At 35.7% G+C, this 13,143-nt stretch overlaps 1 protein-coding gene across 10 annotated transcripts in view; it reads right to left on the reverse strand.

Moving 5' to 3' along the window:
* Nucleotides 1-13,143, reverse strand: part of AGTPBP1 (ATP/GTP binding protein 1) — a 76,514-nt gene that overhangs the window by 31,176 nt on the left and 32,195 nt on the right. For all 10 annotated transcript variants that reach the window (XR_004841224.1, XR_004841223.1, XR_004841222.1 and 7 more), the window contains 9 exons: nt 12,562-12,599; nt 10,851-11,059; nt 10,209-10,386; nt 8,601-8,698; nt 7,500-7,616; nt 5,586-6,295; nt 2,013-2,096; nt 1,619-1,705; nt 1,388-1,536 (listed from right to left, as the gene is read on the reverse strand). Coding sequence is in view for 6 of the 10 variants with exons in the window: in XM_035888889.1 (XP_035744782.1) it covers nt 1,388-1,536; nt 1,619-1,705; nt 2,013-2,096; nt 5,586-6,295; nt 7,500-7,616; nt 8,601-8,698; nt 10,209-10,386; nt 10,851-11,059; nt 12,562-12,599 (1,670 nt within the window). In the remaining 4 variants the exon portion in view is untranslated. The remainder of the gene's footprint in view (nt 1-1,387; nt 1,537-1,618; nt 1,706-2,012; nt 2,097-5,585; nt 6,296-7,499; nt 7,617-8,600; nt 8,699-10,208; nt 10,387-10,850; nt 11,060-12,561; nt 12,600-13,143) is intronic.

Genomic DNA, 13,143 nt, shown 5'->3' on the forward strand with positions numbered 1-13,143 from the left:
TTCAACGAGGTAATAAATGGTTCTTCCCTATCCCTCCTCATCACGTCCTAATTTTCAGAAAATAACAAATTAAAAAAAAAAGAAAGAATCAGACCTACAGAAGACCAAAATGAAATGTTTAAATGAAAGCTGTGGTTAGCCTGAATGATAAATCTGCAAGAAGTCTTGCGTCCCACTCCATCTAACTCACCATTACAAAAGGCTTCAAAAGAGAATACAAAAAACTTATAATCTCATCCATTCACCTGGACAGCTGGAAAATAACTGATATTTCAGGGCAGTTGGTTTTGTTTATTTTTTTAAAAAAACAGTAACACTCTAAAGTTTCAATTTTTTTGGAGAATATACTTAAGTTGAAAACCTAATATGAAGTTAGAGTAGAAAATAACACATATTAATTGAACATTATTTACTAGTTAGATAATTAGCCAAATATATTGATTGATTCAGTCAGTGTACTTAAAAAACCAAAAGTAACTACAGGTAAGTATATACAACATATGAATCAAGATCTACGGTAACTGATGAAGATCAGTAAATAATTTAAAAGCATCTTATTACTGGTCAAACTACCTGCTATTCTTGGATTTTATCCACGTGAATTGTACAGCTATGACAAAGAAAAACACAATGTTACTCTGTCCCAAGAGTTTGAGGTTGGTGCAGGGAGAAGGGAGCTGCTTCTCCTCATTCTTAAAGGATGAATTTCAGAAAATCCAGCAGGAAAAAAACCCTCACAACACAAATGGGTTTTTTTAAGCTGAATGACACCCCTTCCGCACCACCCCCCGCAACAGACAAGTGGAAGAAAGGCATATTCAGTGAATCAGTACTTCTGGATGAGGTACAAGCAGCAAACAGTACTTGCTCGAGACTACAAGGGTCACCTGTGAAGCCCAGCATTTCAAAGGAGACTTACTTTTCCTTCTCAAATAATGTCCCTCTCTTCCCATCAATAAGACAAAACTGTTTAAGAATGTTTCTGCTTACTTTCTTATCTGAAAATACACCTCTACTGAGAAAGTGATTAAACCACGACAGCTATCAGTCTTCTTGCACCTGTGTGGATCAACAGGCTTTGGTGATGTTGTGCCACCCCCCCCCCCAGTGCTCTTAGAACAAATTTTAGCTTCACCCACAAGTGAATTTCTTCTGCTATGCCCTCACTTACAACAAAACTTCATTTTAAAAACTGACAGACAGTGTTTTAAGATACTTTTTTTCTTTTTAGCTGAAACTTCTCAAAACATTTTCTTGTAATACTATTAAAGACCTGACAACATGAATATGCTACTGAACCGGGGGCAGAGGGATGGAAACAGCTGAGCTGTCTAGAACAGGTATTTTTCTATTTATTTCTTCTCAAAGCATGGGAAATGTATCTTACCGTAGTTAAACTGACTGTTTGACTTTTCACAGTTGATGATGTTAAACCGGTAACCAATGCCAGTTTTCATTCCACTGACTTCAAAGTAAAACCATTGATGATAATGATTGCTATTTATATCCGAGTTCAGAATTAGATCATACTCGTTTCTAAACAAAAACAAATCAATCTTTTTTTAAGAAGCAGAAATAAAAGGCCTTATGTGTGAAAAGAAGAGCTGAAACATCTTACTTTCTGATCTGAATAACTTTGCGGAGATTTCCAGATTCAAATTTGGAATTAAACTTCAAAACATCTGCTTCCTCTGGTACTGAAGAACTATGAGTAGAAAAAGAAAAGGGACCAAAATGAATTAAAAAAACTTAACTAAACCAAACTCATTAAGTTTATTTTAGCCTTCATGTGGCAATTCAGAAATTATTTTGTGCCTTCCTCTAAATACAGCCTATTATAAATATATTATTATATTATAAATAAATAGCAGAAACAGTGTTATATTAGATGAAACTTTCCCTGAAGTCTGCTGTAATAATACTGCTTTAAGTATTACAAATCATATCACAGAGAATGTAGAACAGGTTTAGAGTATTCACCGAATACTGTTTTCAGAAGGGTAAAAACTTACCTCAAATTATCAAGGTCATACACAACTCTGTCTATAATGTCATTTTGATGAATCAGTCTTTCAATATCTTGAGATATTTTTGTCCTAAAATAAAAAGCAGAGTTCTCATTTAAATTGTTGCATACTGTTTCCAATTGCAACAGAGAAATTCCCTCATACAACAATGAAAACTAACAAAGTTGACATGAAGACAGTGGGACAGATTATCACAGAGACCTCAGCCTCATCCCCACTTAAGTGCACAAACTGTAAGTGTACTTAAGTTTAAACACCTGCATTCACTGCTGACTGAGTCCACTACTTGTATGTGAGGGATCTGAGTTTTCATGCACACAACCCACTGGGTTTCATCTTATGGAAAAAAATGCACCATTTCATACTTTATAGTAGAAGCAGAAATTACTCAAACATTACTTATGTTAATGCTTTAATCCAGGAGAGCACTTGATAACATTAGTAATTTACATGAGTCCTACCATAACTAAAATTAAAGAGTTTTAGAGAGTAGGTCGTGCAGTGAGTGTATTAGTGCACTAGCTTTTCACCTCTGGAGATCTAGGTTCATTTATCGACTAGGTAACAAATAAGAATGAATTTGGTGATGTCAGCCAAATGTCAGGTGTATGTTTATCCAGATCATAAAACCATTGCACAACTGGCAGTGTCTAGGTCCTGGTGTGGAAAAGTAAGAATGTGTTGCAGTTCAAGAATGAAATATAGTGGCAGAGCTGTGTGGAAAAGCTTTCACAGCACCTGCAATAAGAAGAAAAGGAGGCAGATTAACAATGAAGAATATAGGAACAGAGCAGTAAAGTATGTTCAGGCTGGAAATTCTCCATTTAATTAAAATAAATATTGCTAACAAATGAGAAAAAGAAGGTAAGTGCATGACTCTAGCACCTCTTATTAAATTAAAACTAACTGGAGAAGAAAACAAGTCACAAGTCCAATATAGTGACAAAATTGTAAAAAGGCTGACTTGCCACAATCTATCTGATCAGGGTTAGCTCAGGGCAGAACCACAGATCTTTGATGTTGCACTTGATCCCACACAACTCATTAGATCATAGTATGCCTCAGCTCTAAAGGGTCATAATACTTCTTATCATCGCAGGAGTTTTGCCAAGACAAAATCCATAAATGAATATGAGGCATTCAAATACCACAGTAATAAACATTGTAGACAAAAGGAAAAAAGAAATGGTATTCAAGATGTACATGAAAAGGAAAAGTAGTAGGGGACATTTTCAGGTTCCGAAAAACCAAGAGAAAGAGAGACACTATTTTAAGATAATTAAAGGAAAAAAATATAAAAACAACACTGTTGGTGTGGAGCTCTTTGTTTACAGGTCAGTCCTTTGTGGATCCTGATTTACCTGACGATCACTTCTAAGTGTCAGATGACTAGAAAATACTTAAAGTGATTACAAAATACTAAAGCATACAGCAAAAAAACAACCTAAAATTTTAAGGAATGGAAAAAAGTAGGAAATTAATCCAAATTTATAGGTTACTGAATTATGTAATAATTTTCTTCCATAAAAGATAGAATAATATAAAACAACTCAGTTATTCTCAGTAACATTTCTCTTAATAAAAACTTTGCGAGACATTTGGTGAAAATTACATTACTAAAAGTAAATGAAAAAGCAAAAGCACTCCAAAGCACAAATTCAAAACCACTGTCTCTCCTAGTATACCCACAAGACTAAACCCCTCCCCACATTTGTCTAATATAAGTAAACCGAAAACCCACTAACTCCCCACCTCAGCTCCCCACAATGGTTTCTTAAATTACAAGGGTGGATTAAGGCAACCATTTGTTTCCTAAAGAAGACTTAGCAGACAAGCAGTAACTAACTGCTTACTTTAAGGAGAACATAAATCCCACTGAATGCCAAAATAGTTTGGACACAGCTTTGTAGAAGACTTAAAAGCTTCTCCATGTCCCCTACCAAACTAATTTTCACCACCTTCCTATAAACTATGAATTCCTAAAATAATTAAGCACTTTTTAAACAGGTTCTCAGAAATTTGTTACACTGCAGTAACAAGACAAGAGTCATTTGTAGAAAACTGAATTCTTACAACAGTGTACCTTAAAAAGGTGATGCAGAATTTTTGATTCAAGTTTAGCAACATTGTATGGTATTTCATTCTTGTTTCACACAAGACCTAAAAAAGTTACTTTCAACATAGAAAATACAACACAAATAAAGCATCTTAAAGTTAAATAAAATATATTCTAGAACTACCTTCACAGTTTAGAAATCAGATTTATGTATAACCACACGGGTAGGTTTGTTAAAAGGCAGAGTTAATACAGTATCTAAGAACAAGCACTGGAATGACAAATTTTACCTGACTTCACTCAATAATTCTGACTTTTCCTAAGTAAAATTAAGTACTACCAAAACATACATGAAGATTTGCAAGATTTTCTTAAAATGCAGTTCTTAGGTGATTTCTGACTCAAGACGATCTCCTATCTAAAAAAAAAGCTTATAGGGAAGGTTCTTCTCCTTCAACACTGAACGGTGTTTTCTAGTAATAATATATTCATTACATCATTAGTGTTTCAACACATGGTCATTTCACTAGGAAGATCACTTTGTTACAACACGCGTGAAACAGCTAAAGGATTTCATTTCTACAACCTAAAGACAATTAATCTCTTAATCATCTTATTAACTAAACGTAAATATGATGAATCTCATGAAACTGGTTAAAGTTGTAAGTATAAAGCTAAAAGCATTCGATCTAATAATAAAGCAAGTGGCAAGGTCTCATATCTACTATTAATATGTTCTGCTAACATGCTCATTTGTCTTTACAGTAACCTACTATGCATATGAGCCAGCTCTTCATACCACCTCTGCAAATAATTCTTAAGAGTCACATCACCCTTCATCTTCTAACATCATTCAGTGAAGAAATAAATGGGTGTGTTGATGAGGTGGGTTTTGCTGGGTTTTTTTTATTATTTTTCATCCTGTGTTTATTGTGTGTCATTCTGCAGGACCTAACACAAACTGCATCTTCAGCATTTGTTAACTCTAAATTCTGTTATAGTGCAAACGCTAAAAACAAGCACTTAAGTGTATTAGGTTTTTAATTTTTTCCACTACAGTCTCCTGAAAGGTAGCTTTGTTAGCACACCAAAGAGAAGAGTTGAAGTATCTTTAAACTATTAACTGTCCTATCTTTGCTAAGACCTGAAGGGAGCATTCAGGTGGGTTTTTACATTTCTTTGTTGGGATTTTTTTGTGGGTTGTTTTTTCTCTACAAAACGTAGATGGCGGATGGTGGGAACACAGAAAGGGAAACTATAAATGAATTTAGTATTTACAAACTGAATTACAAAATTAGAATTAGCAATTACAGAATCAGATTGTGTCCTTGTTTATGTCTCTGCATTGATCAATGCCTACTCACCTACCTTCAAACTACTTCTCACTGAAAATAGTTTTAGATGCCAAAGTAAACACTGTATATGTGCCCGTTTATCTCATACTAAAGATTTTTCCTCCAGAGAACGAAAACAACATCAAAAAAAAGAGTATGTTAACTCACCTCTGCACCCCATATGGCCTTTCCAGAATGGGCTCCTTAAATGGGGGTGGAATATGTCCAAAATAATCTGGATAGGCTACTTCTGAATATTCAGGGATAGATTTTGTGGTTTTTACCATTTCAATATAAAGATCACAGTCATGAACTGGTGATACATCAGAAACCTCAAGCATGACTTGTTCCCCTGATGAACTAGACCTGGAATCCTCTTCCTCTGAATCCACTCCAGTGCAGCAGAGTTTTCCCAGCTGGACAGATGATCCTTCAAAGAGGCTACTTCCACAGGGTGAAACGTGTTCACAAGGTTTGCTACAAGCAAGTGTGGTAAGGCTAGTTTTGCTTTCCTTCTTTATTACACACCCTATACCATAATGCTGATCATTTTTTGCACTGTTCTGAAGACTGATTCTGTCCAAGCCTTTCACAATTTCTTGGCTTAGACACTGGCATGATGGAAGCAAGTTTCTTTGATCATTTTGCTGATGTAAACTACTGTCTTTGATACTATCTTTCTTTGGTAGTTCCAGAAAGGCTGGCCTTCTATTGTATTCCTCTGTCAATAAAGGATTGCTCTCCTTCAAAGCAACTCCTTTCATTGACTGGTTTGCTTCAGCAGAGTGCTCCTCTCCTGCTGTAGGAACAACAATAGGTCCACCCAGATTTGCATCAGGTACAAAAGGCTTTGGTTCCTTGGAAACTAAGTCACACTCCTTAAAAAAAATAAGAAAAAAAATTTAAATATTTATTAAAAAAAAGTAAACAGTTCCTAAGTTTTCATTTATATTAGAAACCTTTCTCTCTCATTGTTCCTAAGGTATGTTTTGCAATAATCCAAAATAAGTGTAATTTAAAAGACAACAGCTATTAGGTTTTAAACTTACAAACGTAGCAATGAAGTTTCAGCTTTTAAAAGAGATAGTGTCAAAGCAATAAACAAGTAGTTCTTCAATTGAACAAATTATCAAGTCAATGCAATTCCCCAAATATTTTAACCAACTACATTAAAGAGGTGCATAGCATTTAAGGAAATACCTATGAATCTTTGTCTGAAAGCTCGTGTCCTTTCTTACTATTTTACTTTCTGCTGTATGCAATAATCAGACATTAGAAAACAGTTTTCCTTTATATTGTCTTGGTTTCAGCTGGGATAGGGTTAATTTTTTTCCTAGTAGCTGGCATAGTGCTGTGTTTTGGATTTAGAATGAGAATAATGTTGATAACACCATGATGTTTTAGTTGTTGACAAGTGGTGCTTACACCAATCAAGGCCTTTTCAGCTTCCCATGCCCTGCCAGGTGCACAGGAGCTGGAGGGGTCAGCCAGGACAGCTGGGTCAAAGTGGCCAAGGGGGTATTCCAGACCATAAGATGTCATAATCAGTATATAAACTGAAGGAGTTCGCTGGGGGGCAGCAATCGCTGCTCGGGGACTGTCAGGGCATCAGTTGGTGGGTGGTGAGCAGTTGCATCAGTTGTTTTTTCCTGCTTCTCCCCTCCTCCCCGCCCCGCGGTTTTCCTTTCTATTACGTCTTAAAAAATATTATTTCAATTATTAAACTCTTCTTATCTCAACCCATGAGTTTTCTCACTTTTGCTCTTCTGATTCTCTCCATCTCAATTCTTTCTGCCATCCCACCGCGTGGGGGGAGAGTGAGCAAGTGGCTGTGTGGTGCTCAGTTGCCAGCCGGGGCTAAACCACGACAGTATCTGCCCACAGTCCCCGTCTCAGTCAAGGTTAAAGTAACCCACAACATTTAACTAAATAACTCACTGTATAGCACTCTCATATGTAGCTCTAGAACTGCAGACTCTCATTGTTTGGCTAGAGGAACTATTCACCCAAAGAGGAACGTCAAAGCGTATTCCAGAGTCAACCCATCATGACAAAGAATGCACTAGAAATCATATACTTTACCTGAAAGTTTTCTGAAAGTTCAGGGAAAAATTGCTCATACATTTTCAGTTCTTCTATGGGTCTTCCCAATTCCTGTCTAGGTTTCAGCTTATTAATATCAGTCTCAATATCATCATTCTGAAAGAGCACCAGCACAAATTAACCTTGCATCCAAAGTTATAAAACTTCTAAAATAATTACATTCACCTTTTACTTCTGACACAGCCATGCTTTAAAAGCTCAATATCATTATTTTAAAATTAGCTGAACTGCACCACCATGAAGTTTAGGCCGCTCAGTTTTATCAGTATGCTAAAGCCTTCATTTCAACAGAAATATTAAACACATCTCAATTTTCTTGCTTTCATACAAATGTATTACGCACAGACATCAGACTACTTTAAATGAGATTTGTACATAATCCAACTATTGCAACCTGGAACATGGAGATTTCATCGGGCTGCAGTGACAAAGGAATAACTGCTTCTATAGAAGATAATCTTTTCATCAGGGCTCATGAAAGCCTTAAATAAAATTTGTCATTCCAATTCAGTTAACTCCTGAATACATGTAACAAAAATATAGAATAAGGCAGTTCTGACAAAATGTCCTCTCATGTCCTTACTGGTAGCTGGAGAGCAGAACAAGACCTTCCCAAAGTGATACAACAGTAAGAGGTTTGATCTCTACCTCTACAGCTGGCAGAACTTCAAAGTTGCCTTGCTGAAACACTGACCTAGTCAATCCCAGTCCAGAATGATGGAAAAAGTTAGAGCAGCTCCTACATACTAAGCAGAGGTGGGAAAAGAGGGCTGAGAGAAATACAAGTTGGGAACAGAACACTGCTAAAAGAGTTTGCAGTTCTGTTCCACCGTATTCCACACACATGAAGCGTGAAACAAACAGGTTTTGATAAAAATCTTGAAGAAATCTGAACAACAAAGGTTGGTATTTTCAAGCAGCACCTGAAGTTTCAGCTTTTTTAATTTTAGAAATTGCCCTGAAAACCTCCTTAAAGTCTTTTAAACACTCAAAATATATAGCTATATACATGTCTCAAGCAACTTAAAAAAATAGAAACTGTTGTGCCTGATTTTTGCATTAGCTTTGTCTCATACCAACCTTAAAATGTTGGTCCTTATCATCATCATTTTCAGTTTCAACTTCTGATTCTATTTCAGCATCATCATTATCATCACTTTCATCTACTACATCATCCACTATGATACAAGAAAGTTTTGTAAGGCAAATTATACATTTAATCCAATACATATGCTCAAAAGAATTTCTGTGTTCTGGGTTTATTTTCTTTTTTACTTACCACTTGAAAAAATTGTGAAAAACAACTAGCAAACATTAATTACTATTACCAGATTTACAAACCAAAATGCTTGTTTGACAATACTGCAGACTCAATTCGTTACACTTCCCTCCAGTTTTAAGTCAAAACAAAGATTTCTGGTTTAAGAAAAGCAAAACAACCCCCCCAAAACACCCAACACCTCCCCACCCCAAAAAAACCAGCAAGACAGCAGATGGCCATTAGAAATACTTTACAATGCGTATGTGCCAAGAACATCTCAGCACGTCTTGAGGTCATCAAAAAATGAGATGGCTCTGACACCTTTTCCCAAAGTAAGTAACAATGACCATGTCCGAAAAAAAAATTGAGGTCTCAGAAGCTTTTAATTGTGTCAACTAGTATTGACCCATTATCAGGGAACAGCAGTCTACTTCAACAGAATAGGAAGTTTCCAAACAGGTATTATGGAGCACCAAAAATACTGCATTAATTCTGTGGATTTTGGAACACACTTCTAAATCTACTTGCTACTTTGAAGACAAAACATAAACAAACTCTATAAAACCCTGCAGTTTGAGTCTGACTTATATGAACCCCAGTAGGACAGCTGTCTTCTTTCAGACTGTGATCACATTTTGCTTTCGGAGATACTGTGAATAAGAAGATATTAAACAGCCTGACTGCCTTTTCTTTTTGAAGTAACTTTCTGACAGCAAACTTCATCAGTTGCTTACCCAGGTACCAAACTATTTCACCACATCTGAAAATGCATTAAACATTAATTATCCAAAAATAATGAAAGGTGTTCACAATGGGATTAATCCATTTCCTACAAAGCATCATACAACTGCTTTGCAGACTAGTGTTGGCTAAGAGACTGCAACAGTCCAAGAAAGCAGCTCTGCTTTTCTCATCATGCAAATGAAGGAGCAACCACAACAATTTAAAAAAATCAATGCTTCAAATGGCACACATTAATCTAAATTCACTATATCCAGTTTATCAGAGTAACAGAAGGAAATCAAAAGAATACACACTCCCATAGAACAGGATGTACACTACATTTCACATAGGATAATGTGTACGATCAAGAGGCCCTCTTTTTAACTCACTTAAGTTTGCAAACTAATGTGTACAGCCAATGCTTTAAACTTCAGAGACTAATGAATAACATATCTTAGTTTCTGTTTTATTTTTTCTTTTGTATCACAGAAACATAGCCACATACGTGTAGACAAAACTTTCATCAGTTAAAACTTAACATTAGAAATTGGTGCTCCACAGCAACAGCCACAGACCCTTTGCCAGCTGACAAGAGTCTCAGAGTCCAGATTTCAGTGGAGAACACAAATAATTGCAATTGATTCCACCCTACATAAAGCAATGTTAAGCATACTCAAAGACAAAATATTATAAAATAACCATACCATCAGGAGGCAAATTGTATAGCTGAGCCACAGGACCACTGGCAGGAATAACTGGGAGTTGGAAATGGAAAGCACTTTTAATAGTTGGTAAAGGGAGACGATTTTTAGGAAAACATTTCCTCATTATTAGGCTGGATGTGTTGACAAGGGCATCAAGAGTTCTTACTGCAAGGCACTCCTATTAACAGGAAAATAAGGAAGACAAGAGAAAAGTATCTCTCAAACTAATACTCAAACTGCATTTGTTTTCCAGATTTCTAGAATTCACTAATAGCAAAGTATTTTCTTTACAATAAATTTTGCTAATGCTTCCTTTGAAGGTCAGAAGAATGACTACTAACTCAAATTCACCTTTTTCAAGAACCTAAACTTCAAAATAAGAAGACTTTTCCCCCCCTCCTTTTTTAAATTAAGTTCAACAGCCCGCCCAGAGATAGTCACAGCCAAATTATCCCAAATATTAATTTAATTCTGTATTCTTTCATTCCACCTTAGTCAAATACAGAAAATAATCCTTAGCCCCATATCAGGAATGACCATGAATATCATAAAAGAACTGTGACAAATTTGACGTCAGGATGTGTTTTCAAGGCCTAAAAGACAAAACCACCACCACCAAGAAAAAAAATGAGATAAACTTACTTGTGAAGTGTTGTAAAGAATTTTCATCCCATTGGCATCAATGAATGCTTTTCTTCCCAATTTGATGTTTGTAACACTTTTAATGCACTGTAAAACTCCTTTACGTATGAGCATGTATCTGTGTCGACTGTCATGACGGTGCCAATCAACATAAATTGTTAAAAGCACCTGCACATATCCTCTGTCTACTGCTCTCCTGGCATTTGTTTCTTTACAAAAAAAGTTAGGTAAGACAATTAAAAAATGCCCAATGACTTCAGTATTTTCAAATCAATGTAAAAATTACTCTTTTTATCCAAGCAACTGAATTGTTTCATTTAAAGTAGTATTTTAGTCATGCTTAGCAGGGTTTTACATCAACCTAAACAGAAATGACTGAATAATTTCTTCAGAATAACATTGTATGTTATTATCATGGTTTATCAGAAGAACAGTGTGCACTACATTTAAAGGTAATTGTAAGATACTGTCAACTAGGAAATTTAAAAAAAAAAAAAAAACCACAAAGTGTTTATATAAAGCATATTTATCTCCATCCACACACATTGTGTAGATACAAGATTTGAAACAGACTTCTTACCGCTTGTAATCCAAACAATTTTGCAGCAACTATCACTCAAATTCCATAAATCCAAAATACTCCTGCCCCAAATACTGTGTAATCAGTATGATAACTGGACTCTACACACCAGAGATTACTGTCTTTATGAAAAGACTTACTTATATGAAGTATAGGAAGTTACAATGTCAAAACCCTTCAGGACTGAGTAAGACCACAAAATAAATGCACAAGACCTCCTGTTTTAAAGACACACCTTTTAGAATTTTAATTTCTTTCCCCAACATTAAACTTTAACTGCCAATTTGCAGAACAGAATACTGGCAATAACTCAGAAGTATTTCCTTCCCTAAATTTCCCAAGGAGAAACTCCAAAATTAGTAAATACACAAATCTTTAAGACCAAGGTATCACACTGATCAAACATGAGAAAACTCAGCACCCTGTAATAATCAGTACAGAAGTTCCCTATCATTTATCTGAAATGGTTTTCTGCAAAACTAATCATGCTTCAGTTCTTGCCCAACTACTGGGACTACTACATTTTTTATGCAACTCTTTGGAGAGCATGAGTTTTTAATTCCTCATCAGTTACAATCCTGGTGCAAAATCTGCAGAGATTACATTTGTCAGGATCCACTGCTGCTGGCCAAGATAGCCAATGTCTGGGAACAGACCACTGTTTCATTACCCTTGGTTCCACCTTCATACACGTCACTGACAAGACTTGTCATTAGGACCCAAGCCCAAATTACTCAGAAAGGTATCTGAAGAAACCCTGTATTTTCCCCTGCCATCCAACAGATATTTTCAGATGTATGTATAAAGAGTTAAGCTGTAAATATCCATTAGTGAAGGGCTGAGGTAAATTATTGTAAAAGGCTATTCCTCCACCTTGGATCCAGGCCAGTTCTGCAGAAGCAGCGCAGTCCCTCTGCTGCATAACTGAAGAGACAGTAACTAATTATTAAACATATATGTATATACCACACAAATATTAAAGCATCAGAGACTGCAGATAAACTGTAGCCTCATTTCTAAATTTCCTAGCCTTGATTTTGTTTTGACCACACTTAGTAATAGTTTTACTCTGTGTATATATGCACACACATATCTCAACTAGACAAACAGTTTCTTGAGTCAAACACTTACTTGATTTTAGCAATGCAGCAAGTGTGTCTAAAGCAACCCTGTCAACATAACAAGAAAAGTCAAAACAACAACCAGTAAGCTTAATCTACAACACTGTAAAGGTATACAAAATAGTTACTGCTGTCTCCTCATGTTTTCCTGCTTGCACTGTATCACAGACTTTGCTTTTAAAATTTTATTTTACTAAAATATTATGCACCTCTGCTCTGTCTGAAGTCTGATGGCAAAATTTAATGATACGAATGCAATGGCTACACAAACTTTCAGCCTTTGCAAAAAAACCACCTTAAGTGACAAGGTAATCTTTATGAACCATACTCAACGCATGAGATACTTCTGAAACTCATGTTTTTATGTTAGCAGCAGAAAAATGCTTCCACAAAGCAAAGGACGCTATTATAGAAAACTGTAGGTCAAAACTGGCAGTGTATGAATATATTGAGTAATGCTGATTGATCTGTACTGCAATACAAGATCGTCAGTTCAAGATTTTTCTTGTACACAAAGATCTTGTCTCAATTAACTCAAGATGTACAACTAGAAAACGCATGTATTTTTACCCTCTTTGTAAAGATAGACTTC

The sequence above is a fragment of the Egretta garzetta genome, unplaced genomic scaffold (genome assembly GCF_000687185.1).
Source record: "Egretta garzetta isolate BGI_Z169 unplaced genomic scaffold, ASM68718v1 scaffold41, whole genome shotgun sequence".
NCBI classification, from domain to species: Eukaryota; Metazoa; Chordata; class Aves; order Pelecaniformes; family Ardeidae; genus Egretta; species Egretta garzetta.